The 27,921-nt window shown below is 36.6% G+C and overlaps 1 protein-coding gene across 1 annotated transcript in view; it reads right to left on the bottom strand.

Moving 5' to 3' along the window:
• The window catches only part of SDCCAG8 (SHH signaling and ciliogenesis regulator SDCCAG8), a 108,297-nt gene that overhangs the window by 22,858 nt on the left and 57,518 nt on the right, over nt 1-27,921 (bottom strand). The window contains exons 14-16 of the mRNA XM_061365771.1: nt 24,977-25,104; nt 22,718-22,826; nt 15,849-15,980 (exon numbers count right to left, since the gene is read on the bottom strand). Coding sequence (XP_061221755.1) covers nt 15,849-15,980; nt 22,718-22,826; nt 24,977-25,104 — 369 coding nt within the window. The remainder of the gene's footprint in view (nt 1-15,848; nt 15,981-22,717; nt 22,827-24,976; nt 25,105-27,921) is intronic.

Here is a 27,921-nt window from a genome sequence, read left to right as displayed (position 1 = left end):
AGTAGATGCAAGATGAAATCCCCAAATTGTACACCAATATTTAGAAGAGGTCTGTTGCATGTGGAACTGGTTTTGATCTTCAGATCATAAACTCCTGGAGGTACAGATCTTCTTTAATTACATGACTACAAAGCACCATGTGTTTCCATTATGCTATTTAAATAATAGATTTAATTTGAATTTACATTTGTTGATGTAAACATTACTGACTGTAATATTACCCTCCAATCTGATGCAGGAAGTCACTGAAGTACTAGGAAAAAATTCCTTCCCATCAAGATTACAAAGGAAAGAATCCCCAAATGTGCTACTTGAAAATATGAATAGAAATTAGCTTAATAGGAGAATAAATTGCAGTGGAACGATTTTTTAAGATTATATTTTCACATAGCTAACACTAACATCTTAGGTAGCTCTCATTTTCAATTCTGCTCTACAGTTATCTGTTGTATTTAAGGGACTGAATGAGTTTAGACTTTTTCAGCAGCCAAAGTTCAGCTGATTATTAAATGGAAGTAAAGTAACATGAGAAGGATCACTCATTTATCTTGCAACACAGCTTTAAAAGAACTGGAACTGGGAGTCTGCTAATGATTTTAACTATCAGGAGTCTAATCAGTTTTGCTTTTACCAAAATTAATTTACCTCTGCTTTTGCATAAATAGTCCCTGTTATTTAAAACTTTGTTTGGGGTAGCTTCTGTACATCAGGTGGGGCTCAAATGGAGCAGAGAGGTGGTGTGTCCAGAGACAATTCAGAGAACTGTAGTTCAGAGGAAAACACTTTAACACAATATAAGATAAGCTTTGCACATGCACTATTAATAGAAAAAGCCCACCCTGGACTACTGCTGAATGAAAGGGAATTTAAATTTGTTTTATAGATGACCTGCAAGCTCTTATAATAATTGCTGTAATTTCTCTGTTTGGGAAAACGTAGGCAAAAAGAAAAAAACATGTATTGTTCAGTTCATGTCATGTTGCTATTAAAAAAATTAAATAATGGACCTTGCAAACTATATCTAATCAGACCATCTAAGCATTAATAGTAACAACAACAAAGTCTAAAGTTTGCCAACATAGAGGCAGTTAAAAGTGGGAGAAGACAGCTAAGAGAGAGTTGAAAAGTAATACAATTCCATAGAGATTTTATTGGCTTTTGGTTTTGATCGTGTAACACACAAGCAAGTGAGCAAACAAGTTGCATGGAAAATTCTGAACAAGCAGGGATTTTTGTTCACTGGGTAGATTCAAAATATTTTCCTCTCCAGAGATCCAGAAATTTTCTGAACATTTTTATCAGAAAACACTCATTTCATATGCAGAGATGGAATACCTAAAATTAATTTAAATCAATAAAAGTGTGAAAAAGCAGAAAAAAATAATAAACCTGGACATCAGTAAAAAGATGATGGCCAGACAGGAAGAAACAAGTATTTGAAGTGCTAGGTTTGACAAAAGGAAGTCTCCTTATTAGGTCCAGATCACCATTAACAGCCCCAGCAGTGCAAGCATAATCAACACTGTATGTGAAGAATCACCTGGAATTCACATAGTACTGGATTGTTGATCTTATCAACAAATGCACATGCTTACGGTAAGGTGCTCTGGACTGCAAAAATAAAGTGTAATAAATGTGTAAAAAGCATAAGATTGACAGCTTCCTTAATACATTGCACATGGGAAAGACAACCATTTTAACTTGTTTTGCTCTTTTTGTTCACTCCTCCAACTCTAATTCTCATTTGTGCCAATTCTGCAAGAGGGTAAAACCCTTTGTAAAAATTGACTTTTCTTGAGATATTTGCAGCTTTGGAACCACATTTGGAAAAAATGCATTGGATCTGTCAAATCTGTTACGCATGAAGACAGGGCCTCCCATGTGAATTTACAGCAGCTACCTAAATGATTCTAACAGAGGCTAGCCACTTGAAATATGTAACACAGCAGCAAAGTAAATGTCTTATTTTGGAGGGGAGGGGGGGAAGCTTACTACGTTTCTTGAGACATTAAGTTGGTACATGCACATGTTCCATCAGATGTTAAACATTCTCCTTTTTACTGCAAGACTTACATGGTTGTATATGAAACTGGATGACCAAACCACAGGCACTACTATTAAAAGTCAAGCTCAGGCATTAGTAGGACTTTCAAGACTATCACAATATATTTACAAGAAAGCCAGTTGTTCCAAGATGGTCAAGTACTTGGGTGTTTACTGCAATACTTTGGTACCTAGCAAGTGTTCAGACAAGTCTGTACAACTACTCTTTCAGTCAAGCAAAGGGGGAGATGCCTTTAACTATGGCGGAGTCCTTGAAGAATTTGGTTTATTTTAACAACAATGGCATCTTTCTTCCTTTAAACTGATAAATGGGGGTACATTTCTGTACTGCTCTGGTGCAGTAGCTGTTACCAGCTCCTGAATTAGTTACAGGAGGACTAAATAACAACATTCTGTCTCCCAGATTATAATATGCTTATTTATATTCATATCACTGAACAAAACTAAAATAATAAATCACAACCTTTGGATATATTTCAAATCATTGTCTATAAAGAGAGAGAAATTCTAACATTCCTGCAAATGTGGAGTAATGTGGTCTTGATTCTTGCCACAGAGAATTGATTTTACATATATTTAGAGGAAAATCACTGTATAAGCTTTGCAGGAAGCAGTACCTTTCTTACAAAAGGCTTTGTTTCTTTTGATACAGCTTGAAAACAATCCTGTAAATACTGAAGAAGCTAATGATTAACATCCTTTTTTTCCCTCTTCTCTACATCAATACAGAACACCAAAATCAGTATTTCAGTAGTACCAAAATCCACAAAGTGCTTTTTCCCAAAGGAGCTTTCTGGTTGTAACATTTAGACTAAGTTTATATTGAGATCATTTAACTGTCCACTAATGTTTACTTCTTCATCTGTTTTTTTCTTTGTCAAAGACAGCATCTTCTAGGTTAGGACAGACATGGGTTTTTTCACTTTTACCTAACACAGTACAGATTTGGAAGCACTAGCCTTTAAGAATTAACTTTCATATAACACGGAACTATCCCAAACACGCATCAGGGTTAACCTAGAAACAGCTTACAAGGTTCTTCTGCAAAAGAGTCATAGCCATTTACCAGCCATACAGACTGGAATAAAGTCTTCTCTGAGATGGGCTACACAGAACACAGTAACACAGTGAAAGAAAAATATACCCAAGATGTAGTGGTTAAAGCCCTTCTCTTTGTAGGGATACCATAGGATTTCTAAGACTCCAGCAGAACAGAAGACTTTTTAAAACAGGGGCTTGTCTGAAAGATTCTCCAATATTGTATATTGCACAGAACTCAATTTCTTCAAGTCAAAGGAGGATCGTCAAGCAGACCTTACTGGGATTTGGATTTTTTGTTCCATAAAGTCTGGCATTTCAAACACAAGCCTTGAGTAGCTAACCATCAATCCAATTTAGCACAACAAACTCAACGAAGACAACTGTATTTAGCTTGAATGTATATTTTTCCACGTCAACTAAAACTGAAAAGAATAAAGGAGGATGCAGATGACTGTTGCCCCACACTGATCATTAGGGTGTCCCTCTATTTGCAGAGACAAAATGTCACATCTAGAAATATTTTCTTTAATTTCTAAGCTGTATTATCTTACATCATTATATGCTCCTTATAAAACAAGCGAAGAACTGTATCTTGGTCAGATATCTCAACAGGGCACATTTGCAAGTAATTGCCTGCTACAATTATCCTTTTTGGCATGAAGTCTGCACTTCTTCATGATATATTCTAATTCAGTAGCTTCTACTTTTGTTATTCAGTACCAATTTCCCTGAACCCAGCAACATCAAGAGGTCAGCGTTTACATTGTTCAGAATACACCATGAATGTAAGAGTAACCCTATATTCTATCTTCATTTTTCCCCTTTGATCATCCCTTTATTTGACTGTATTTCAGTAAATTATCCATGTAGTTTTTATTTTGACAGCTCTCTTTACAGCAGTAAAACAAAATGTGTGCATTGCAAATGGCAAAGATTCAAATTTCAGCTATGTTTATCCAAAATAGCACTGAACTGCTTCTGTACTTATGCTATACTGCCTACAGCCTTACGGAAGGGGAGACAGATGGGATGAATTTAGCAGGGAAACAGCTGTGGCTTGAAGAAGAGACAAGCAAAAGTTTTGCTATCAGGCTTCATTATGTATCAAGGTACCAGTAAAATGTGTATCCGTAAGGCAGCCAAAAAAGTGTTTTTCATTTGACTAGTGATAATTACCTTTTCTCAACAGCTGACAATGTTCAAAGCAGCATTAAATAGGTATAATAATTAAGCAATAAGATAAGACAGGCAGTGCCTTGCTGGGGATTATTGCTCTCCTCGGGTGTGTTGTGAGGCAAAAGGCTGAAGGGGTGAGTGACTTCAGCCACCCGAGAAATGCAATAGTCCCCCAGAAATGCACTGCCTGGAGTGTCTTCTTGCTATTAAAAATGGAAATTTAAAAAGGACAAAAATGTTAGACACATTTCCTGTGGATTTTATTGACATGGGTTACCATTACAGAAAGTCAATGATGAAATTCCATTTTTGCCCAGCCTATGAAAGCCCTTTCCCAGAGATACATATGCCTCTGCTCAGCTTGCCTGTGCATTTTATTCATAAAACTGATTTGGGAAGGACAAGTATTTGCAACATCTAACACATGTATGATAAAGCACAGCAGATTACAACAGCCTTCACAATGGTAAAAGTTACAAGTCAAAGTTTTAAGTCACATGCTTCCAAACATTTATTCTGTTGAATTGCCAATGCATGGTGTCAACTTACAGTCAAGCTTTTTTTTAGTTCTGAAACTGTGTGTATGCATATATATACACACACACATACATTTTTTAAAATATATATATGAAAGGTCAGACTCTCAAGTGAACTGAGCAAAGGGAAGAAAAACAACCCAAAAACTTGAAAGTTGTTTTTGACTACATGTAAGTCACACAGCTAAAACTAAGGCTAAATCCCTGGTCGTGTGGGAAGTGCTAGTGTAGTACTCAAAAAGATTATACTGCTTTACATAAGCAAAGATTATTGTAATTTCAGCCATGACACTGGGACAGCCTTTTGAAACTGGAGAACTGGAAGTATTTAGCAACCTTGACTTGAATCAAGTTGGAATTCTAAACTCTGTCCAGGATCAAGTAACAGGTAATGAGATAACATATTTGGGGCAAGAATGTATTTCCATATATATAACTAAAGGTTAATTATGGCTCTCTGAGGTTAAAAACAACTTCTTTAAGAAAAACAAAAAACAAAACTAAACCAAAACAATTTCCCCTCTTTTCCTCCATAGATGAATTTAATGCTTATAAAGAACAAATTAAACAAACACAGAATAATCTCTCATCCTTTTACATTTCTTTCACATTTTATGTCGTCACTACTTTTCAGAATCAAAACCAGGAAGCCCTGAGCACACATATCTCTTGAGTACACTAGAAATGTAGATGCTAAGCAGGTCATTTTATACTGTCCTTCCTTATAGCCACTTCCCAAATCTCAAAGTTACTATTAGGCTGCTACCAATACCACAAAGCACAATAAACACAACTACTTTTGGTGTTTAATATTTTAGGATGGCAACTTTTTAGAGTGCACTCAAACTGATGAGTATGACTGGAGCTCCAGAAAATAATGATCATTTAACCAAGTGATAGGCAAAAGAAGATTCTATCTGTGTTTAAGAGAGCAAAACCAGTGAAAAATAACTCTTTAGTCTCATAATGTATAAACAACAGCACTTCTAAATAGTTTGAAAAATGAAAAATAAAAAGCATGAAGGGAAAAAAACCTCACACCTTTAAGTGAACATTAGTTGCGGAACTATTGGCATAAGACACATCAAGGCTAAACACTCAAAGATTTAAAAGCAGGTTAGATTTATATATGGAAAATGAGCGCATCCACAGTTACATCAACTTCCATAGGAGCAGAAATGAACCCTGCGGAAGCAAACAAGCCACTGACGTTATCAGGAAAAATCAGCCTCCCGACAGCCTTGCAAAAATCTACTCTCTTATTGTATTAAAAACATAAATTGTCATTAGTTTCAGGTCTCTTTCTCCTACAACAATAACCTTGAAAGCAGGCAGGTGCATGGATTTTGTTACAGAGCTGGTAAATTTTCATGACACACTTGCAAAGCTGTTTAAATGTCATTCATCTGTCTTCATTTTCAGTTCCCCACTATATGGGAATGAAGAGTTTTAAATAGCCTTAGTCTGAAAATCTCAAAACCGGAAGGAAATCTGCTCCTGCTTAAAGCAGTTTGCCAAACGGGTTAATAGTTAGATTTTATTATTATTGGGAGTTCACTTAAGGCCTAATAGGAAGATCCCAATTACTGTTAAATATCCCAACTAGATATCTGCTGCTGAACTATTGCACAGTGGTAGTCTCAGAGTGGCTATTTGAAAACATTTTTTTAATGTTCTGATACATCACAAGGATAGCACAGAAATACAGTACAAAAAATGAACTTTAAAAAAGCAACACAGTTTGGAAGAAAGAGAATAAGGTGAGTGTAAGAGTCAGGGATTTCAACAGTATTTTACACGGTCTAAACACTCAAGGCTTGCTAAAGATTTTTAAATGGTGTACACTTCTACAAGGAACATGGGAACGGTTGTCCTTCAAACTTTATACCACATTGGAAAGGCTATTATCCTGGGTAGAAACCTTTGTTCTGTAGCTCTGGATACCTTTTAGCAGATAACTTAAATGACATGCTCTTTTGATGCTATTTCATGCCATTAAGACAGCTGTTTTTATGAAGAAGCCAGAAAAGGAACACTGATCTAGCCTGCTCACTTTTTATATCACATCTCTGGGGAAAGTGGTGAGGAAGACTGGTCCATGACTACTACCAGGCACTGAAGGCAAACTGGTTCAAAAAAGATGAGGTGGTGGTGAAGGCGTAACTGGTGGATTAACACAAGAAGGATCATATATAACCACCAGAAGCAACCCCCACCCAAATTAAAACAGTTACAGGTTTGTAGCAAATGTAGGAGAATAAAATGGAGTTTCAGTGGAAAACTATGGGTACACTTCTGCCCAATGATGCACATCTTTTTCAGCATCAGTGTCAATCTGCAGAGTGCAAAGCATTTCTAGATCTTGCCACATCAAGGAGAATCTGGGCTGAGCTGTCAAAGACACCACCTTTACCCACCTCCATTTTAGAGGAGAGAATCAAGAATTCTTCGTTAATGCTAAATTAACATTTAAAATTGAAAACCAACAACTGTGCTGACAACAGAAAGTAACAAGAACAGCCTGGAACCTTATGTTGTGCTGTTTTATGTCACACATATTTCAGGGCTTTTTACATTCCTGGTAGACAGGAACACAAGCTCACTATTAGTGAGCTGAAGGCTTTGACTCAAAGAAGTTGATGGCATGAATAAGAACTATTCCCTTTCTGTTTTGGAGAAAGCAGAGTACATCAAAGCAGTAGAGTAGCATATATTCTCAGGGGTGGACAATTATTAGGCTTAGCAGAGGGGGTGTTAGTCAGAGTGTTGATAGCTGTCCAACACAGAAGCAAGAAAACCTGGTTGTTTCTCCACATAATTTTTCTTTGAGGCATTGACTGCTCCCCAGTTTATGCTATCACTTTCCCAGATACTACTCTCCAGTTTCTAAAATAAAATTGTGGTGGCCAGCTGTCAGGATGCACAAACTGAACACAGACACGGTGGCTTTCTCCTCTACACCTTCTTCCTCCTCACATTGACTATATTTTAATGCAATTAAAACAGATGCAGCGTTGACTAACCCTTAAAGAAGATAATTCAGATGATTATCAGCCCATTAACATTGACCCTGAATGCACAAAAAGCCTGTAACAAATTTTGAAGAAAAAAGAACATATGAGGACATGAAGGTATATGAAAAACATCAGAGAATGACACGTAAGTTAGACCAAGCAGATTCTGTCACGCCAATCCTAAATTCTTTCACATCTGACTTTTTGCTGAAGGAAATGTAATAAATCTTACTTACTTTAACCTCAGTGAAACATTAAATATCGTGCCTCACCAGCACTTGTAAACTAAGCGGTTGTTGATAAGCAACTGACTAAAATAAAGACCACAGCCAACAGGAACAATTGAAGGTGATGAGGAATTGTAAGCGTATTTCTTCAAGTTTGAGCAGATTTTTGAATATTTTCAATTATGACTCAGCACAAAAAGTGGGAGTGGGCTGATAAGTTTAAGAGATGCCATCAGCTCAGAGAAGGTCTGGGATATTGCACAGAAAGAAACAGATGACTCAGAAGATTGGAACAGCAGACATGGGGTGCAGTTTTACAGTACCAAGTCTTACACTAGGGACTTCAAGTACTCTCAGTTCATACCAAAAGTCTCTGCTAACAACTTGAATTTACTTGTGAGGGAGTTCCTGAACACACTTCTTGAATAGAGAAAGATTATCAGCCACCAATATTATGCAGCCATCAAAACATGATCATAGGATCTATCAGTTAAGGAATTTCCAGTAAATACATTAATTCCATCATCTCAGATATTCAGATGCCTTCATCCAAATCCCTGTAGACAGTTCTGATTGCCCATATTCAAAAAAGGTCAACAATCAGAAAACTGAGGGTGATGGAGAGCTGTCTACAAAAAGAACAAAAGAAGAAACGCCTTACTTATTAATCAGAAGTAGGGCTGAATAGGTACAACAGTTGTCTAGAATTATCTCCATTATCACTGCAGATAAAATAAAAGCAGAACAAAAGAACGATTTACCCCAATTTTGGGTCAAAGACAAGTAGGTACAAGCCAAACACAAAGTCAGACCAAAAAGAATCCCAACCAGAAGATCAGTGGTACTGGAAACAGTTGTCCAAATTGGAGCAGCATAATGATTTTTTCAAAGGAGCTCAATACATTCTTAAAGGAATATGTCTATATATATAAAACCCATATATGTTAAGTATATATATATATAATATGCACACACAGAGTACTCATGACCTAAAATACATAGAATCATAGAACAGTTAGGGTTGGAAAGGACCTTAAGATCATCTAGTTCCAACCCCCCTGCCATGGGCAGGGACACCTCGCTCTAAACCATATCACCCAAGGCCTCGTCCAACCTGGCCTTGAACACTGCCAGGGATGGAGCATTCGCAACCTCCTTGGGCAATCCATTCCAGTGCCTCACCACCCTAACAGGAAAGAATTTCCTCCTTATATCCAATCTAAACTTCCCCTGTTTAAGTTTTAACCCATTACCCCTTGTCCTATCACTACAGTCCCTAATGAAGAGTCCATCCCCAGCATCCCTACAGGCCCCCTTCAGATACTGGAAGGCTGTTATGAGGTCTCCACGCAGCCTTCTCTTATCCAGGCTGAACAGTCCCAACTTTCTCAGCTGATCTTCATATGGGAGGTGCTCCAGTCCCCTGATCATTCTCATGGCCCTCCTCTGGACTTGTTCCAACAGATCCATGTCCTTTTTATGTTGAGGACATCTTAAATAATATTATTAAGTTCCCTAAAATATCTGTCTGAAAATTGGGTGTGGTATTTCCCTATGCTTGTAATTTTTCTTCTCAAGAAGGCTAACAACTGCATACTATTTTGCAGCATTTTCTGAAGACTCAATATTGGTATACATTTTCAGGTTTACTAAATTAACAATTCTTGCTTTACATGTCTACTATTCAAGTAGTTGGGGCATAAATGTTTAAAAACAGTATTTGGGGTTTTATATAATCTTATAGAATTAACTATTTAGAACTGGATTATCTTACATATAAAACATAAATAATATAGGCATTTATATATACACTATATACAGACATCTATTTAGAAGGTGGGGAATAGACAAACATATCTAGTAAGTAGATGGCTAGTGAACTGGGCAGAAAGAAGGAGGGAGAGATTTTGAACATCCAGTTTCTATCCCAGAGAATGTGAACAGTGTGCAAACACCCAAACACTAAATAAAAGCCAAACACAACTTTCAGACTCTGACAGGATTTGCAACATATATGTATATGTGTGCATGCATATACACATCATCCACTGATTATTTCCTAACAGTACTTTTCTGTGGAGTATACGTTTCTCAACCTAAAATGTAAGTCTATTAAACAGTAATAAAAAATTAAGTGATAGTGATAACCCCAAATTCTGCGCTGAGCAGAGGGTTTTATCTGGCTGCACCACAACACCAAACTCCTTGCATGAAAGGCCATACAAACAAGTCCATCTCTGATTGCTACAGCAGTCCCATTACAGTGAAACAACACGAAAGATATATGGGTATGAGCAATGATGCTCAGGAAAAAGTGAAGTATACTGCTCTTTAAACATTGAGGCAACTTTAACAACAAAGATGTTATGGACATTACCTATCTTAATTTCTATTGTTAATATAAAAATTAATCCAGTTTAAACTCAAAAGCCACAATATAGTGCACTTTTATAATTGCATTTCGGAACAGATGGTTAGTCTAGTAAAATAAAATAATTTGTCTACTGTTACTTAACAGAATACTAACCTATCAGTAAAATAAAAATAAGGAAGACAGTATATTCAAAGAACAAAGTAACGGGACTGAAAAAAAAAACACAAACAATCCACAAGGTTTTTTATTCAAAAACTGAGTTCTTCCACCTAACATTATTTCTTGAAAATACACACACAAGTAGTACAAAAGCTTTAAGAAGAAAATGTAAAATTTTAAATGCAACTTGATTGCTTCAGTTATCAAGAAATAATTTTAATCAATTGTGCTACCGAAGATTTGCCAAAGAAATCCAAAATCTCTACTGAGAAGTGTAATGGTGACAGCAAAGCAGGAATTGTGATTTTATGTATCAGTTACTTGACACTGCTGGTATATTCTCTCTCTCTGTCTCAATTCTCATGTATATGTGTTCTCTCATATACTATCACTTAGTAACAACAACAACAAAAAAAATTTAATCGTGGGAAAACCCTTTAAAATCATTGTCAGACTGCATGTCACATTTTCTCTCTAACTCCTTGAGTGCTCTATTTAAGAATCCATTTTAGCTACTCTTGCAGATAAGCTTATCCATAAGAATCATACATTTCCCCATAGGTAGAAAACAAATATAATTTGTCACATGTTGTGCTATACAGACATTTCTGCACAGTTGCTGCACTACACTAGAGTGTCTGAAGGGGAAGACACCCCAGGTAGTTGGCTGCAGACACATCTCAGCAACATGGCACGTAGTTACAATTTGACACATATAGTCTTTATAAATCCAATGTCTATGAAGTCAAACAAATCTCCTTCTTATTTATAGTAACAGGCAAGAGCAGATCTCTGCCGTCTTGTTACACAGATGGTTGTAACATTTTTATAGTTAACTTACAACCACTGATGCCTGAGGAATAGACACACATCTGCCCCAAACTGCCAGTCCTGTAGGCTCTTCTTTTTAACTTCAGCTACCAAAAATACAGTCGAAATACATGTAACACCATCAGCCCCCAAAAGCTACCACAACAAAAAAGCCCCATACAAATTTGCATAAAATGCATTATTATTGTCAACGTTACACAGATTGGACAATGATCACACACATTACAGCAATGCCAATAGTAATACCAACTCGAATCACCAAAGCCAACGTTGTAGGGAAAATTCATAGCCCCAGACACCATATACTGAACTTAGTTTGGAAAAACATTTGGCAAAAATCATCAGAAGTTTCTAGATTTATTATTTATTTAAAAGATTTCAAAAAAGCCTTGTACTTCATACAAACCACTGTCTGTATGTTTTGGGTTTTTTTTTTCTGCTTGAAAAAAAGTAAAGGCATGGCTGGCTTATCTTGAAAAAAGGTAAGCAATTGTCTTGGATTATCTGTTCCTAGTTGAAGACACTGCTGCATTTGGTGCATTTCCACACATCACCTGGGTCTTTAACAGGAAGTAAACACAGAAAAAAGCTAGCTATATTGAGCTTAAAGTTTCCCATTTCAGACAAGGTCCACAGAAGAAACTCTCTTAAACAGATGACTTACAAGCAAATGCTTGCTTTATGAGAAGAAGAAGAGATGCAGAAAAGCAAAGCTGTAACTGAACCTTGTACCTACAAAAATTATTAACTATGTTCAGTGAATGCTTAAATAGCCTGATGAAATCCTGACCCATGGCAGCTTGGGCAAATATTACTTATTGTTAAATATATCCCATCAATAATAGTTCTTGGCAGATTTTGTCTTTTCCTTCTTGCTCCCCAAATTGGAAGATAATAGAGATTGTAAGAAAGTGGATCTGCATTTACAGAACTGGTCTAACTACAGAGGTGAAAAAGCATTCTTGGATTTAGTTCTAAAACAGGTAAAGGAGAGAATAAACCAACATTACATGTGTACAGTTACTCAATTTGATTTGGATTTTTCTTCCTCTGGAATCTATTTTTTGTGGAGCACAGAAGAAAGGCAGAAAGGTAGTTTAACCTTTTATTTTTGCTACATAATTTTTTTTTTAATTCTTGGCTAGTTACTATCTTTATAGCTGCCTTATAAGAAATTCAATACTTTCTGCTACCTGCTAATTTCTACTATGAACACATATCTACAGAATGGGAATGTGAAGAATGTAATAATACAATTTGAGGTTGAAGATTCATGCCAATGTACTCTTTGCCACATAACAGACAAGAATTTATTTCTCCAAGATTCAGAGCCATAAAGTCACACATGCTGACCAGTGAGTGGCACATCATTGACCCTATATCATGGTAATTAATACATTTAAGATCATCTATGCTTAGCTAGACAAATCATTGAAAAGTGCATAGCTGCAAAAGTAGCAAAACAGTAGCAACCTAATGTAAAAAAAACCCAACATACACACATGCGCAGCTCCACAGTGTTGCTAGGTTAACAACATTCAATGAACACCTCTTCGTAAACTGCAATGCAGCCTTAATGTGTCACCCTAGTCCTGCAAATTGCATGTCTTTCCATTCAAGCTTGCCCCAAACAGCATGCATCCACTGTATAATTTTGAATGGACATCTACTTCTTTTAAGGATGTATTTCACTGAACAAAAATACACTGAAAGGGATGGATATTTGCATTGAAAAGGCTGATTCAAAATCAACTTCAATGACTGCAATTTAAAGTAAACCATTTCTTTAAAACCTGCTTATATAATTTTGAACTATATTAATTCGCAGCCCATATTCAGACAGAAAGATAGGAGCAGCAGAGAAAGTTATCTTGTTCACTTTTAGGAATGCAACTATGACAATGGCCAAAACATTTTTGCTCCAAAAGGAAGTCCAACTGATCAGTTACATATTGCTCCTTCCACAAAATAGTTGTATTGGGCCCTGTTATATTCTTCTAGGAAAACACAAGTAGCAACAGAGATTTCTTTTTAAACAAATACCACAATACCATATTATTCAAATGCAAATGTTAGGTTCTAAGTTAAGTCAAAATCATTTTGATATAAGAAACTTTCCAATGAAAGCCAGAATAACAATAGCTAGGAAATTAGGTAGGAACCCACTTTGCAGGATTGCATTGCAAAAGACTGGTGATATTTGTAGCTGCATACTAAGGGGAAACAAACTGTCTTAAGAAAAAAATCATCCTGTACATTATTTTGCTGTGGTTATTCCTATCTGAGTGATGAATGAGAATCTGAGGCAAAGAACATTATTTATTATTTGTTCTGCCTTTACTAAATACCATAGTCAGATCTCTAGTTTCAAAATCAGAAGAGAAAAATCACTATTTTTATTTGGTGGAAGACCTTCAACAAAATATAAAAGAACTGGGAAACTATAATAGCAATAGTTATTCTTTCTGCTTTTCTTCACCTAGATCTGAATACTTCATAGGCAATTTATAGCACCTAAGAACTGGTACTGAAAATCTCTTACAGTTTTCACATGAAAACAGAAATTAGATTACACTGAATTTTTAAAGCAGTTTATGATATCAGTTTTGTTACTTACTACCTGGGTTTTAAATGAATATAGTACAAGATGGTTATTAAAAATATGTTTAAAGACTCCCTGCTTAAAATTGTGGTAGAATATACTGTTCATGATTCAAAGACCTGATAATCTCTGTCATATTTATCTATTCGAAAATATTAAATAAGACAAATGCTATCACTGTCCTGTTTTCCCTCCTCATTGTCAGCAAAACAGCAGCAGAAGGTAAGGCACTGCCTGCAGCATGACCACTCTGCTTTCAAACCACTTTCTGTTCTGGATTAATGATTTCAATCTTTTCTAGTGTACAATCATTGCTGCTGCAGCAGAGAATGAGCAACATTTTCCAGTATTTTCCAGTATCCATCTATTTTATTTGGTTCTGACAGAGGAAAGGTTGTCCTAAAAACTTAAATAGTCTTACATTAAACTAGATACTGATAATTCTACATAAGAACAGCTAGGAGAAAAAAAAAAGAAAGACGAGAAAAAAAGTAGTTTTTTTTTTCTCTGAAAGTAACCCTGACTCTTCAGTGCATGTCCCCCATATGCCAAGAATCTACCACAGGTAAAGAAACCAAAAGGGAGGTGAGATAAATGGAATGTGGCCATACAGACTAGGGACAAAGTTGTAGCTTTTTGTATGTCTTTGTTCTCTGAGATATTAAAGACAGTAACAATCCTAGGTTATAGAAGAACAGGATGAGGTAGGAACAGATGTGAAAAGGAAGATGGAAGATGGGGTCTGGATGACTGAAAAGAATGCATGGAGAGCTTGCAAGAAACAAGCTGACTTGGACAGACTGAAGAGATGGCAGAGGAAAAATTAAAAAGAAATAATTAGTAGCTGGGAAAAAAAAAGAGCACACAAGACTGGCTGCTTCAATACATGCAAGCTTTGCTCCTAACAAGTGGTCAGTGGTGAAATAAAGCAAAGAGAATTTTTCCCAGTCAGGACTAGCTAGTCTAAATAAAGTTAAACTGTATTTTGCATTTCATTACTGACCAGAGGTACCGTGACTGACTGGGTTTGCAAAATTGCCTATCAGTCATCTCCTGACTTTATCCTCTGCCTCCCCAACCATGCCTAAGTGCCTGCTACACTGAATGTGGAGTGGAAAAGAGAGCAGAGATTAAATTTCTGGTACCGAAAAGAAAAGTTTCCGCAGTGATCTTTAAGGACACCTAATCCAAATCGCAGCACAAGGCATTATCAGCCTGAACACTCTGGACAGAACAGTCAATTGGTATTGGTGGAAATATTCCATACAAGCCCTCCTGTAGCTGCTTCCACAGCTCTTCCTGTGGAAGTTGCTGCTTCTCTGAAAAGGCTAGTTGTGCCTGAAAGCTGTTAACAGTTCTCTGGAAACTAAGTTCTTCAGTAAGACTTGTCTGTTTATACAAGTTAAATGATGGCAAACCCCAAAATACACCTATTACATGGCACAACAGAATCCACATCTGTACTCTACATTCATACCACTGAATACCCTCTTTTCTCCCCCCACCCCTCCTTTTCTTTTTAATATGGTAAGACAATTCATCCTAGTTAGAGCAGAGAACAGCTGAAGCAGCCCACACACATATGCACTAGGCTTAAATTCTTTGGAAGACTATGTTGTTCAAGCTTTCCTTTTATTTATCCAAAATGGCACAAGCAAAAGATGTTATAAAAAAACCCTTGACAGAACACTTGGGGAGGGGGAAAGGGTGGTCATTTTCATAAGGAAATAAGATTACTTTCAAACAACCTACTGTCATTTTTAACTTTACACAATAGGTACAGTAGAGCATACCACATACTGACAGATTAACAGGACCTCCTACCTCGACTTCATCCTCTCATGCATTCTCCCATGCTGGATGCATTGTTGGTCCAATTCATCATTCCGTTTCTGCATCTTCTCCAATCTGCCATGAAGATACTCTTTTTCCTGACTAAGCTGGTTGACTTCAGATCTACAGAAGTAAAACACAGTGATGATGGATGTTGTCAGATTTCATCCTGCAGTGTGCCATCAATATGTGGCTTCAGCATTTATAAAATTTCATACATGTATATGTAATGCATAAACAGGCTATTACTAGAACTTACAGAAACAAAACACTGTTTCAAATAATCTTAAGACAAAAAAACATGATGCTGAAGATTATCTGGCTCAGTCATAGGCTGGCTAGTCTAATTTCAGCCTATTTTAAACAGTCATGTCATTTGGCATTATGTGTTGATGTTAAAGAAAATCAATAAATGTAAATTCATACTTCAGCAAGAATTTGACCAGCATTTTGAAAACACATTTCAAGTTCTTTATCAGTGAAACCTAAAATCTAGTTTAAAAAATGGCTATTAAAAACTTGTTTAATCTTTACTGCACTGTACAGGTTGAACTTCCAGTAGTGGTACTACTTCAAAACTCTGTGAAGCTAAGATATCCAAAATACCATTACACAGATAAAAAAACAAACAAAAAACCCCCAAATAGCCCCCCCTTCCACCGCCATTAAGAGGAAAATTAATAAAACTTTAAGAAACAAGGGACAAATCAGGCACACCCTAATCTACATAAAAATCAGCACTGCCTTTAAGAAAATTAGTCACTTCTAAGCAATTCTTATTCTTCACGGGTGAGCAGAGACACCAGATCCATGAATGACCTGGGATTGCTACTTGCTACATCTCTAACCATCAGCCCATGGAGAAACAGGCATGAGCTGTTTCTTAATATCAGGAAAAGATCTCAGATTAAATTGTGATAAAATATACATTATGCACTTGTACAGTTTAACTCTTTGGAAAAGGTTAATGAGAATATGTCAGAATCTGCTATACCATCAGAAAGTAAGAATCAAAAGCAAGCAAATTTGTTTTATGGCATCTGCCACTCCAGATCTTGAGGTTAAAAAGCTTCAGATATATCCTTAAATCATAAACTTAAATATGCTGCAGTTACAGCAGAAAGATACTTTACCTTCCTGGCTGTTACAGAATGCAACAACAACTGACATTCTGAAAAACACAACAAAGTGCAGGGGGGAAGCAATATTCCTCCCCTCAAAAACATGTTGTTACACTGACAAGTCAAATCTGGAAATGACAACAATCTTTTCATGTTTAAATAGAGAACAATACATGGTATCATCTGTGAATCTAAAAGAACTTAGCAAGGGAAACTTTGGAAGAAGACTGTATGAAATTGAATTTGGATAGGGAGTTATAGCTCTATTAAGGATCATCATTGACAAATACATCAGAATTGCGCTGATGTATTTGCACATCAAACTTAAATGCACAGGAGTTTCCTGGACAGGTACATGTAGTGGGCAGGATGTTACGGGAAGGTATCTGAAGTAGAATTTTTACACTAATCATTTAACAGAAATACTAGTAACTTCAATGTCAGCGTTAACAAAGCATTGTCAGTTGGACCAATTGTTATCACACAGCAGGAATGCAGTCTGTACTTGATACTGATACTGTAAGAAAGACAATCAGTGGCTAACAGCAAAAGTGCACTGCAGAGCAGCTCAACAGAGACCTGATGCAACAAAGCCAATTGTGTGGTAACAGGGACTGAACTCAAAATTGTGTTACTTTTTTTTTTTTGCCAGCAAAATGCAACAACGTTTGTCATGTTGGAATAATGTAAATTAACGTCCTTGTAGGGTTTCCCAATGGGGGGATCATGCTTCGTTTTCTGTATTTATATGTGGCCATCTCATTCATGGAAATGGGAGAAGCAACTTTCAAGGTGATAAAAATCTCAATGTTTTAAAAGGACTTATCTCCAGCACTTCTGAAGGTACCTGAAATCTTTCTGGAAAGATCAAGGGATTCAAATCCACCAAAACCAAAATGCTACTGAAAATCATAATTAATGAAACAAAAGAAAGTACTGAATTCATTGAAAAAAAATGAGTAGCAATATCTCTAGTCTCTGAAATACAGATCTAATGCCTGATGCTTTGAACCATGTTACTGGCATTCTCTTCTCCTAAAACATCTTTTGTAATTACAGTTGAAATAAGGAAAAAAAAAAAATTCAAAGAATTATTTCCACAATATCCCTTCCAAGTAAATACCTAAGGGTTTGACCACCCAGATTCAAGTATTTTATTATGCTGAAGTTTTGGAGGACAGCACATATGACAGGCAGAATGTCTGAAGTCAGCGTTAAGAGGTTCATGTGTGTTGGCACTAAAGAAAGCAGACTGGTCGCAGTATAAGACTGCACACCAGAAGTGTTTATTACCATGTGACAAAGATTCCCTGTGCATCTTTAAATACACCATTCATCCACCTCAGTTTCCAAAGATTACAGTAGAACAGTTAATCCTATGTGTGATATCTAAATAGCTTCAAAATTGTTGGGTTAAAAAATCCTAACAAACACAAACCCAGCCATAACTGTAATAAGCCTGAACAACTATCGAATGTGACACCCCATTTATACTAGAAGTAGCAATTTCACTCAGCCAGGGCAGGACTGGTTCTGAGTAAATGCTTCTGCTCCCTAGCTGCCACTGCAGGGATGGGAGAAACAGAGAGGTGGCAGGTGCCCAAGCACAGTCCTGAACTTCAGAAATAGCCTACATGTCATACCAAAGGCAGATGTAAATTAGAAAAATGTACGCACCCAACGCTACGTCTGATGGATCCAGAACAACTAAAGGACACATCACAGACACACTGATGTTGCTCCACAGGAGCTGCTGTGGGTCCAACAGACCAAGTAATATGCCGTAGTGGACTTAGGAGAAACTGAAGTGTGAAGACATTTGGAGTGCTGCCATCTGAGCTGAACTCTGCAGAGCTGCACTTCTGCAGACTCAGGCTGGCCCCACAAGTCATACAGTCATGTTAATGTATCTGTGTATGCTTTTGAGATCTGATAGACTCAAAAGACCTGTATAAAATTAATATTAATTTGAAACTACACAAAGCAAAGCTACAATGTCACATGAAAATGTAAAATGCATGCTTGTAAGCAGATGAGTAATATATTTTGCCAAATCTCATTTACTTGCCACTATATTAAAAATAATTAAAGATGACTGGGGGGGAGGACAGGGACAACAACAAAACCACTGTCTATGCTTCTGAATCCATTCAACTACCAAGAAACCCTCAACTTCTAATTAAAAAAAAATAATTCAGTTTTTGTCTACCATCATTACTGGAAGAGCCTTGGAAAAAAACCTCCCAAGGTTCCTCCAAAACACTCAAATACTGGAGGCAAAGAACCAGCAAATGTTAAATAGCCACAATTCAAAGTCAGTCTCAGGATATTTTTAGGATGAGCTGATTTTCGAACACTAAGGTGGCAATGCTGCCTTTACTCCTCTGAACTAGCTTTTGCATTGCAGTGCTTTTTAGGCACTGCCTTTTCCTACTCTTGAAACCAATTGTTTACTTGTACAGCAATCAAATACATGCTTTAAAATACTTTCTGCTGATACAGTATTGTTGCATATAATTGTTAATGACTGACCCTTCAGACAGCCTGTTTCACATCTTTGTACAGCTACCTTCAACAAACATTTCACTCCTGGTATTGAGTGCAATGACTGCAGTCAACCAAACATGCAGAAAAATAGTTCAGCCGGGTGTGTGTTCTTTACTTCAATTAAACTCACACAGTTGGATGCCTACTGTTGCCAAACCAGTAATATAATTTATACATTATAGTCCAAACAGTAAAACTACACTAAAAGTCATTTAACAATATTTATAACACCATAAAATAGAGTGTTAAAATATATGAACTGCAATATGTACCAAAATTATAAAATTTGTTTCTCATCATCAGTGATTAAAACCAGGATCATTGCTCTAGCTTCAATACTCACAACCCTGGTGACAGATTAGAATTCAAATCTTAATGATCAATTTACAATTAACAAGATAGAAGTGAAACAAATTAAACCAACCATTATATATAACGAGACCCAATGGACTCCCATTGTTCCTCTTAATTACAAAACGCAAATCACAAATACACAGCGGGTAGTGTTAAGCATTAATCTACAACCTAGAAACTCAGACAGTGACAATCAGAGGGAAAAAAAAGAATGAAACAGAGAAGAAGTCAACAAAGGACTGTATTTTTAAACATGCCTACGCATACAGAAACCTTCTCAGACACTATCTTCTTTCTGCACAGCTTGAGGGGTTTATAATTTGTCTGACATTGTCTTTCTGAAGCTTTTCTAATCCTGTGCAGGGGCTAGCTCACAAAAAAGGTTCCAGCTTATGTAGAAACAAGACTTCAGTTCAGATTTCTCAGAAAACCTGTATTAAATATAAAAATATACGTGCGATTCAGAGGCATCCCACTGAAATTGTGCAAATATATAGTTGTCAGATAAATTTGAAATGCCTCATATTACAAATGGGCCCTTTACTTCCCATTAAAACCCCCAAGTTTTATATCAACTCACTCACGCTTCTGTTATTTAAAAAAGCTTGAGTATTTTACCAATTAAATAATGATACTGCTAGTATACAGTTATTGCTTAACCACATGGAAACTAAGGCACAAAGACTCTAGAGACATAGCAAGAAAATACATGCCTAGGTCCAAAATCCAGTTTATGGTAAGGCAGAAGACATGGAAGAAATATTTTCCATGCAAATATGGCACACTGCTGCTTCATGATCTGCTTTTATTAATGTACATGAGGATGAAGCTATAAAATCTTCCAAAAAAGATTACTCTTTTTTCAATATTTATTTTATTTTATTTTATTTTTTTAGGACAAAGCTACAGCATTCTGTCCCAAAACTGTGGTTTTACACTACATCCAGTGACAATGAGCATGAAGGTTGCCTTTCGGAGGGATGCTACTGAAAGATACACACTGCATTTGAGACACACATATCATGCATTTAAAACTTTAGTAATTTTTTGCATCTGATCACATCACATTTTGAAGCCATCTATTGGTTTACCATTCCCCGCCATCTCCAGTTCCACCTTTCTATTCTCATTTTCCCACGTTATCTTTATCCCTACCTGTTTCTCCATTCTTGCTACTGACTGCAGCAGTTCCCACTCCAATGAAGGCAAGCTCAAGCTATTTTAGGGCCACTTCTCAGAACTGCTTTCATACGTTCTTCCATACTGTTTCTTGCACAAAATATACCACTTTCTGGAGATCCAAGAGGGCTTTTTTTCCCCATTTCAGGTTCTTGACATAGTCAGCTAATGCTGCTAGGTGGAGAAACACTTGGCAATCTCTGGTATTTATTTTCAGAGAATAATGTGTTTTCACAGTATGTTTTCTGTCTTTCCTTCATCCTTTTACAGTTACTAGTCTGTGACTGTGAGCTCTAGCAACAAAGTCTGTGTGCATTTTTATTGCTGGAATAATAATATGATTTGAATCTATTTAGATTTTGTATTACTTTAGCAGAGGAGGCTTGCATTTTCAGAAGAAAAATTCTGTTTGCTTCTTTCTCCAGTATCCATCACAACATTTACAGGGGAAGATTGCTTACATTTCCTTAAGTTTCTCATTTTTTTCCCCAAATATTCTGGACCAACTTCAGCCACTTAACAGCTAGTCAACACTTTATATTCAGTGGAAAGTAGGATGGGCAGTGGAGGCAGTACCTGTGGGAAGCATCATATATTTTATATATGAGATATATATAAAATATATACGTGTGTGCATATACATAATTCCCTTTTGACCATTCCTGGAAACAGGATACTGGAATGAGCTATCTCCCTGAAAGAGTGTTGCCCCTGTTATGTTACCTCAACAGAATGATTAAATCTGCCTAATAGAAGAAGAATCCTATCTTGAAAATTAATTTTATGTCTTTGCTGAGTGTTTTCCTTGCTTCACACAAGCCATGTGAGATGATCCTTGCCTTTATTACCAAATTCAGTTTGCACGAACATTACAGAAGTTGCAAAATGCCAACTCCCCACTTAAAGTACTGTTAATTACTTTAAATATGAACCCTGAAGAAAGTTTCAGCTGAGGTTGTCTTCACACCTAAAAATGTAAGATCAAACTATTTACTGGTATAGCACTAAAAAATTATTCTTCTTAAGGTAGCCCTGTCCTGTAGAACTTTTAAATAGATACCCTCATACTTTTGGATTTATTTAAACCAATTATTGCTCCCAGGTTTCATTCTATTCCTGACTTTTTAATGGCTTTGTATATAGATCTGCTATTGATTTGAACAAGAGCATCACATAACAAGCAGCAGCACAACCAGAGCTTCAATGATTAGCAATTTTGATGACAATTATTTCAGAGATAATTATTCAGTGTGTAGTATTGTGAATGGAGCTTTAAGTAAATAATTAAAATAACAGACTACAGTTTTAAGAACTTCCATATTTAGTATTTTTCATATCATTTCAGATAAACTCAAATTGTAGCTTTGTTAACAATTTTCCACTCTTCACATTAAGAATATGAGCACCAATAAGAAAATAGCATGTAATTTTTTTCATTGGAATTGTCTCAGAAATTTGAAGTAATAGCCAGAAACATAATCTGAAAAGTGGAAAATTAGAATTACCCTGGATAAAAATCTATCCATGTTTCGTAAGTGGCGTATATTTTACTGACATGATACCCAAGACAAGTGGAATAATAGTAAATATTAAATCACATACGAAAAAATGAAGCACATCCTAATAATGAAAGGGACAGAACAAGAGAAAACTACTAACCTGTATTTTTCTGACATTTGCTCCAACTTCCTTGCCAACATACAATATTCTTCCTTTAATTTTGCTATGAATGCATTCTGGGAGGTCAGTAATGAATCCAATTCATTTACTAGAAAATGTAAAATTATAAAACTAGAAAATTATTCTGCAAAGATATAACTTTATAGATAATTTATAAAAATATATATATTCTCAATTTCTTTCCTCTAGAACCTTATGGGTTTTGGTGTGCTGTTTTTTTTAAATTTCAACTGGACATGGAATAATGACATCAACATTCACCAAATAAAGGCTCTATGTCAGAATAAGCTAAAGTGTTAAAGCAATGTTGCCACTGAATCTGGTCTTGTGAGAAGAATCATTATAAAGACTACATAGCTAATTTGGTGATTTTGCTTTTTAGCTGCAAGTTCATTGACATTTCTGGGAGGAATAAAATTGGCAAGCCACGTCTTCGCAGCCTTTTGCTTGCTTAACTGGTGCAGAGGATACACTGGCAACCCAAACACTCACACTGTAGACTCATTTCATTCTCTACTTAAAAAAACCCACTTATTTTATTTACTGGGTCCTGTACTTACTATGATTAATGCATTTTTTTTCTCTTTAACGATAAGATATAAACTTATTGTCCACTGACAGTTGCAGTGAAACCATTTTATAAATTAATTTTCACTTACTATTGTTTTGGGCTTGCACCAAACCTCTCTTGCATATTTATTCTTTCAAAAGGAAGCTATTGCAAAATTATGTTTTTTGATTTCTGCTTTTAAAATCAGAGGAAGAGAGACCACTGTTACCCAAATTCCTTGTATGTGTGTAGGATCATAATGCACAAGGGTTTCTTTATGTACATAATAAATAACTATCATTTTCAAGTCCTTTTAATCCTACTAGAGATATATAAAAACAAACTCAGCCGTGAGGTTGTTTCATTTTTGCACACTGGGACAATTTATGCACTAGGAGGGTAAATTACACATCTCTTGTGCAAAATTACATTTGGTCATATGCAGATGTGCTGGCTAGAGTAGGGGAAAATGATTCTGATTGCTTCTTTTCTTTTCCTACTGTGTAGACAGCAGCCATAGTGTAGCTGTTTGCATTCCCTGAACACATGGAAAGGTCCTCTAGTACTGTGACAATGCTGCAAAAAAGGCAGAAAATCAGATGGCAGATGTCAATGTGGCCGCTACCTCAGGTATTATCTGACACTGCTTAGAATTAATGTATGTGACATCATATTTCAAAAGATATTACAGGACTGGTGGGTAAAAACTACATTTTGTTAAACGTATGAATATATTATGTTTCATAAGAGCTGAAGCTCCTCCTCCTTTCCATGCTCAGGGGTTAGAGATTTCCTCTCTAAAAATGTCTTCTTTTTTTTTTTTGTTTATAATATAAAACTTTTTAATTTTTTTTTGTTTATAATATGTACCTTTTTAATATTGTTGGCATACTACTTCACAATAACAAAAGGCTTTTTTTGTTTGATTGGAGAACCCATTTTCCTTCGAGATTAAAGGTTAGAAGTTATTGATCAGCTAAGTCAATGCCATGAAGTCTCCTGTTATGAGAACCTGAAGTATGCAAGGGATTAAACATCTTTCTTTTAGATTGAGGGTGTGTATGTGGAGGGGCACATGGTAATGCTAAAAATGTTTGAGGCTGCAAAGATTAAATAAAGGAACATATCAATTTGGAGCCAGTGAATTACATCCAGCTGCGACAGTGAATTAAGAACCGATTAATGGCTAAAGCTTTTCTCCAGTTTGGATGCCGAAGCAAACTCATTAAGCTTTTAGAGTAGCTATAATGTGTGTACTGTGGGAACTGTTCAATGCTATTCAGGAGACTTTAACTGTAAGCTCAGAGCATTTCCCGCAGAGCTTCTGATGCTATTTTCTTTATATAACATGTGTGCCTGAAAATCCAGCCAAAAACAAGCCCTTTGTTTTTCTACTTTGTTGTGGTCTCTCTCAGCTTTACGTTTCTTGAACACAGGTAAATAAACTCATAATCCAGATGGTGCAACAGATGTGAGAGCAGCACTCTGAAATCAACAGACAGTGGGCAATACTTTCCATTTTCTCTTTTAAACGCTAACTAATATGTAATTCGGAATCTCCGGTGTAGTTAGCATCTGCTCCCTTCGGCCAGCCAAAGGTTACAGGTGTTCCTGATGTCATTTCACAGTAAGGCGTGGGCCTGGCTTGTGAGTGAGTGCCCAGGCTCTAATCTTTCCCTACCACCTACCAGTTTTCTCATGCTGGGCCTCCATTTGCTGCATCTTCTGTGTCAGCTCCTGCTCTCTTTGCTGGGCCTGAAGGGCTTGGGCCTTTGCTTCATTGCTAATGCTCTGCTCAATGGTCTCTTTCTTCAATCTATTTAAAAACAAAAAAGGAAATAAAGAAAACCAAACCTCATATACTTAAGATGATAAATGAAAATGGCAAGTAATAATAACAAAAAAAAAACACCTGACCTAGCTTTTCACATTAAACATTCCCCTACTTCATGTTATACAAACTGACCTTTCTCTTACAATGTCAAACATTCTCCAGTGACTAGCAGAAAATAGCTAAAAACATATGATCAATTTCCTGAGCAAAAAAATTAGCTTTCAAACAAAAATGCAATTTTATATTTAAAAAATTGAAACATAGCCTGTTTCATAAAGAAGTGCCCCAACAACCACTTTGCACTGAACAGATTTTTTGCATTTTCTTTTAAATGTTATTTATTTAACTTTGCACTGAAGCTTAGGGACCTGACCCTGAGATGGACTGGTTCCCAGTGAATCAGCAGGAGATAAGTCAATGGCAGAGACTGCCACAGTGCTCATAATACAGCTACTCTGAAAGCTTAATGAGTTTTTTTAAGCAACCAAACAAGTTTTAACTATTAATTTATGTAAATAAGAGATGAATGCATCCGTTACAATAGAGAAGACTGTTAGCACCACACAGGCCCAGCCCCTTGTGGTTCTGCTCACTGGGGGGTTGTACAAGAAGGTCTAAAGCCCAATATTATTATTGAAGTACACAGGCAAGAGAGCAATTTACTTGACCAGATATGCAAGATGGGGCAATCTACTCCTGAGGCAAAACAAATGCTAGACTACCACACTCCATTGAAGCATTTTATTTAATGCAAGCCAAGCAAAAACAGCATGGAAAATACCCCCCCCAATATATGCATATAAATGAGAAAAGGTCCTAAACTGCAAACTCCTATCTAGACTTTCCCAATGGTGGTGAATATTTATCTGGTGCACATTAGGATCCAGATTCAAAATTTCAAAGTTCACAATTCAAGTATTAATTTCTAGATTTTAAATTGTACATATATGCACACACTTTCCTAATGAAAATACCTTATATAGCTTGGGATAGGTTTCAGTAAAGTCTCCTAAACATGTTGGTTTATTCTAGGGATAATGCCTATTCCAGGGGACTACAAAACAGAACATTGGCATAGATCATGTAAGGATAAAGCCACATCTCATGTGGTTGCTGCACTTAACCTTTGGATTGGTGCCTAATAACCCATCCGAGATATTGCAATATCTCAGCATGACACACACAATGTTAAATCTTCTCTCTTAAATTTACCCCAAAGCAATACAAATGGTGGGTCACATTACACTAATTCCTGGTCCTGATGTTGCAAGCCCTACCTTAGGCAAAACTCCCTTTGAAATCACAGGCAGGTTTTTTTTTTGAGGTAAGACTGAGAATGATTTGACAAAGAGAATACATTTAGATAGCAAGAATACTACAGCATTAAGGAAACAAGAGCACATTTTTGAAGGAAGTTTCATAAACTGAATTGCACTTTATCACATTCTCCAAATTACTTTGTAACCATAGTGGGGCTATCCTAAGGAGTGATGCTTTCATCACTTCCCAAGTGTAAGCTCCAAACATGGAAAGCATTATGGAAAAATCTTTACATATTTGCTGGGAACCAGATTATTTAAACCCCTTTCAAACATCTTTTTACTTTTAGACAGCTGTCATGAGCACTGGACTGCTCCAAAAAAACACACCAGCACCTAACACATCCCCCAGATACTTTCAGCTAAAGAAAGTGGCAGTAGCAAAGTATTTTATTTAATAGTGTCTCATGTGAGATGGCTGTGTGCAGTTGGGTGCTGTGCTATCCTGTGGCACACAGCTGGATGACTAGCTTTCTGCTGGTATGCCTTCAGCATGTATCAAGCTTCCCAGTTCAAGGCAAGCCTGTAAAGGTCTATTCCTCAGTGCTAGGGTCTCTCCTGTCAAACACATACTAACACATGCTAATGGGAAACTCTCTTGTTTGGACCCCTCTAAAAAAGCCACTCACCTGTGCTACTTACTAGAGCAAACTGGCAGGAGCTCAGAAACCATGGATGCACGGTGAGTTCCCTATGGCTGAACTGTGTATGGGGTGGGTGAAAAGAGATGAGTTTATACAGTGGATAAAAGCTCAAGTATAAGACTAGGAAAACACAGGTAAGTCTTACATAGAAGGGTAGCTGACTAATCTCAATTAGCACCAAAAAAAAAAAAGGGATCGAGACATATCCAGTGCTACAGAAAGCAATATCTGAGGTGCCCAGGGCTGCTGAGGAATGAAAAAATTTCCTGGAGACAAAGCTGTCTAAACTGCACACAAGTCTTTCACCCACACCTTGAGTTGACACCTTCCCTGCTCGCTAAGCTCAATCTCTCTGCCCTCCTACAGAAAATTCCCCAACACACTGTACATAAACAGAGAAACAAAAAACCCAGACCAACAACAAAAACTATCACAGTCAAAACACACAGAAGGCAGCCCAAGAGATTTCAGGAACTATCAGTAACATTCCTGCTACAACCAGCAAATACTGCAGGAGTTTTAGAAAGTTTGACACTGGCTGCTTATTTGCAATTACTCTGAACTGTGACAGAAGGTGAGCTTGACTTAAGAAAAACTAAAGCTGGACTAAAACGGACTGTAGACAGAAGGAAACAATTGCACCCCTCCAGCATTAACGTGAAGATATCAAAAGTTTCCTCTTATAAAAACTCCATACATAATTTCTCATGTTGACTAAAGGAAAGCACAGAAACAACGAAAGCAAAGCAAGAACAGCCTAAGTTTGATGACACAGGTAAGATTGAAATCAGAAATAGATATGGCAGCTAAAGATTAATTGTACCAGAACTTTTAAA

Source organism: Neopsephotus bourkii, unplaced genomic scaffold (assembly GCF_033783945.1).
Source record: "Neopsephotus bourkii isolate Nb327-2 ecotype Australia unplaced genomic scaffold, CSIRO-AGI_Nbou_v1 NB_1292, whole genome shotgun sequence".
Classification (NCBI taxonomy): domain Eukaryota; kingdom Metazoa; phylum Chordata; class Aves; order Psittaciformes; family Psittacidae; genus Neopsephotus; species Neopsephotus bourkii.
The sequence above is the reverse complement of the archived record's forward strand: the minus strand, read 5'-3'. Positions and strand labels throughout refer to the sequence as shown.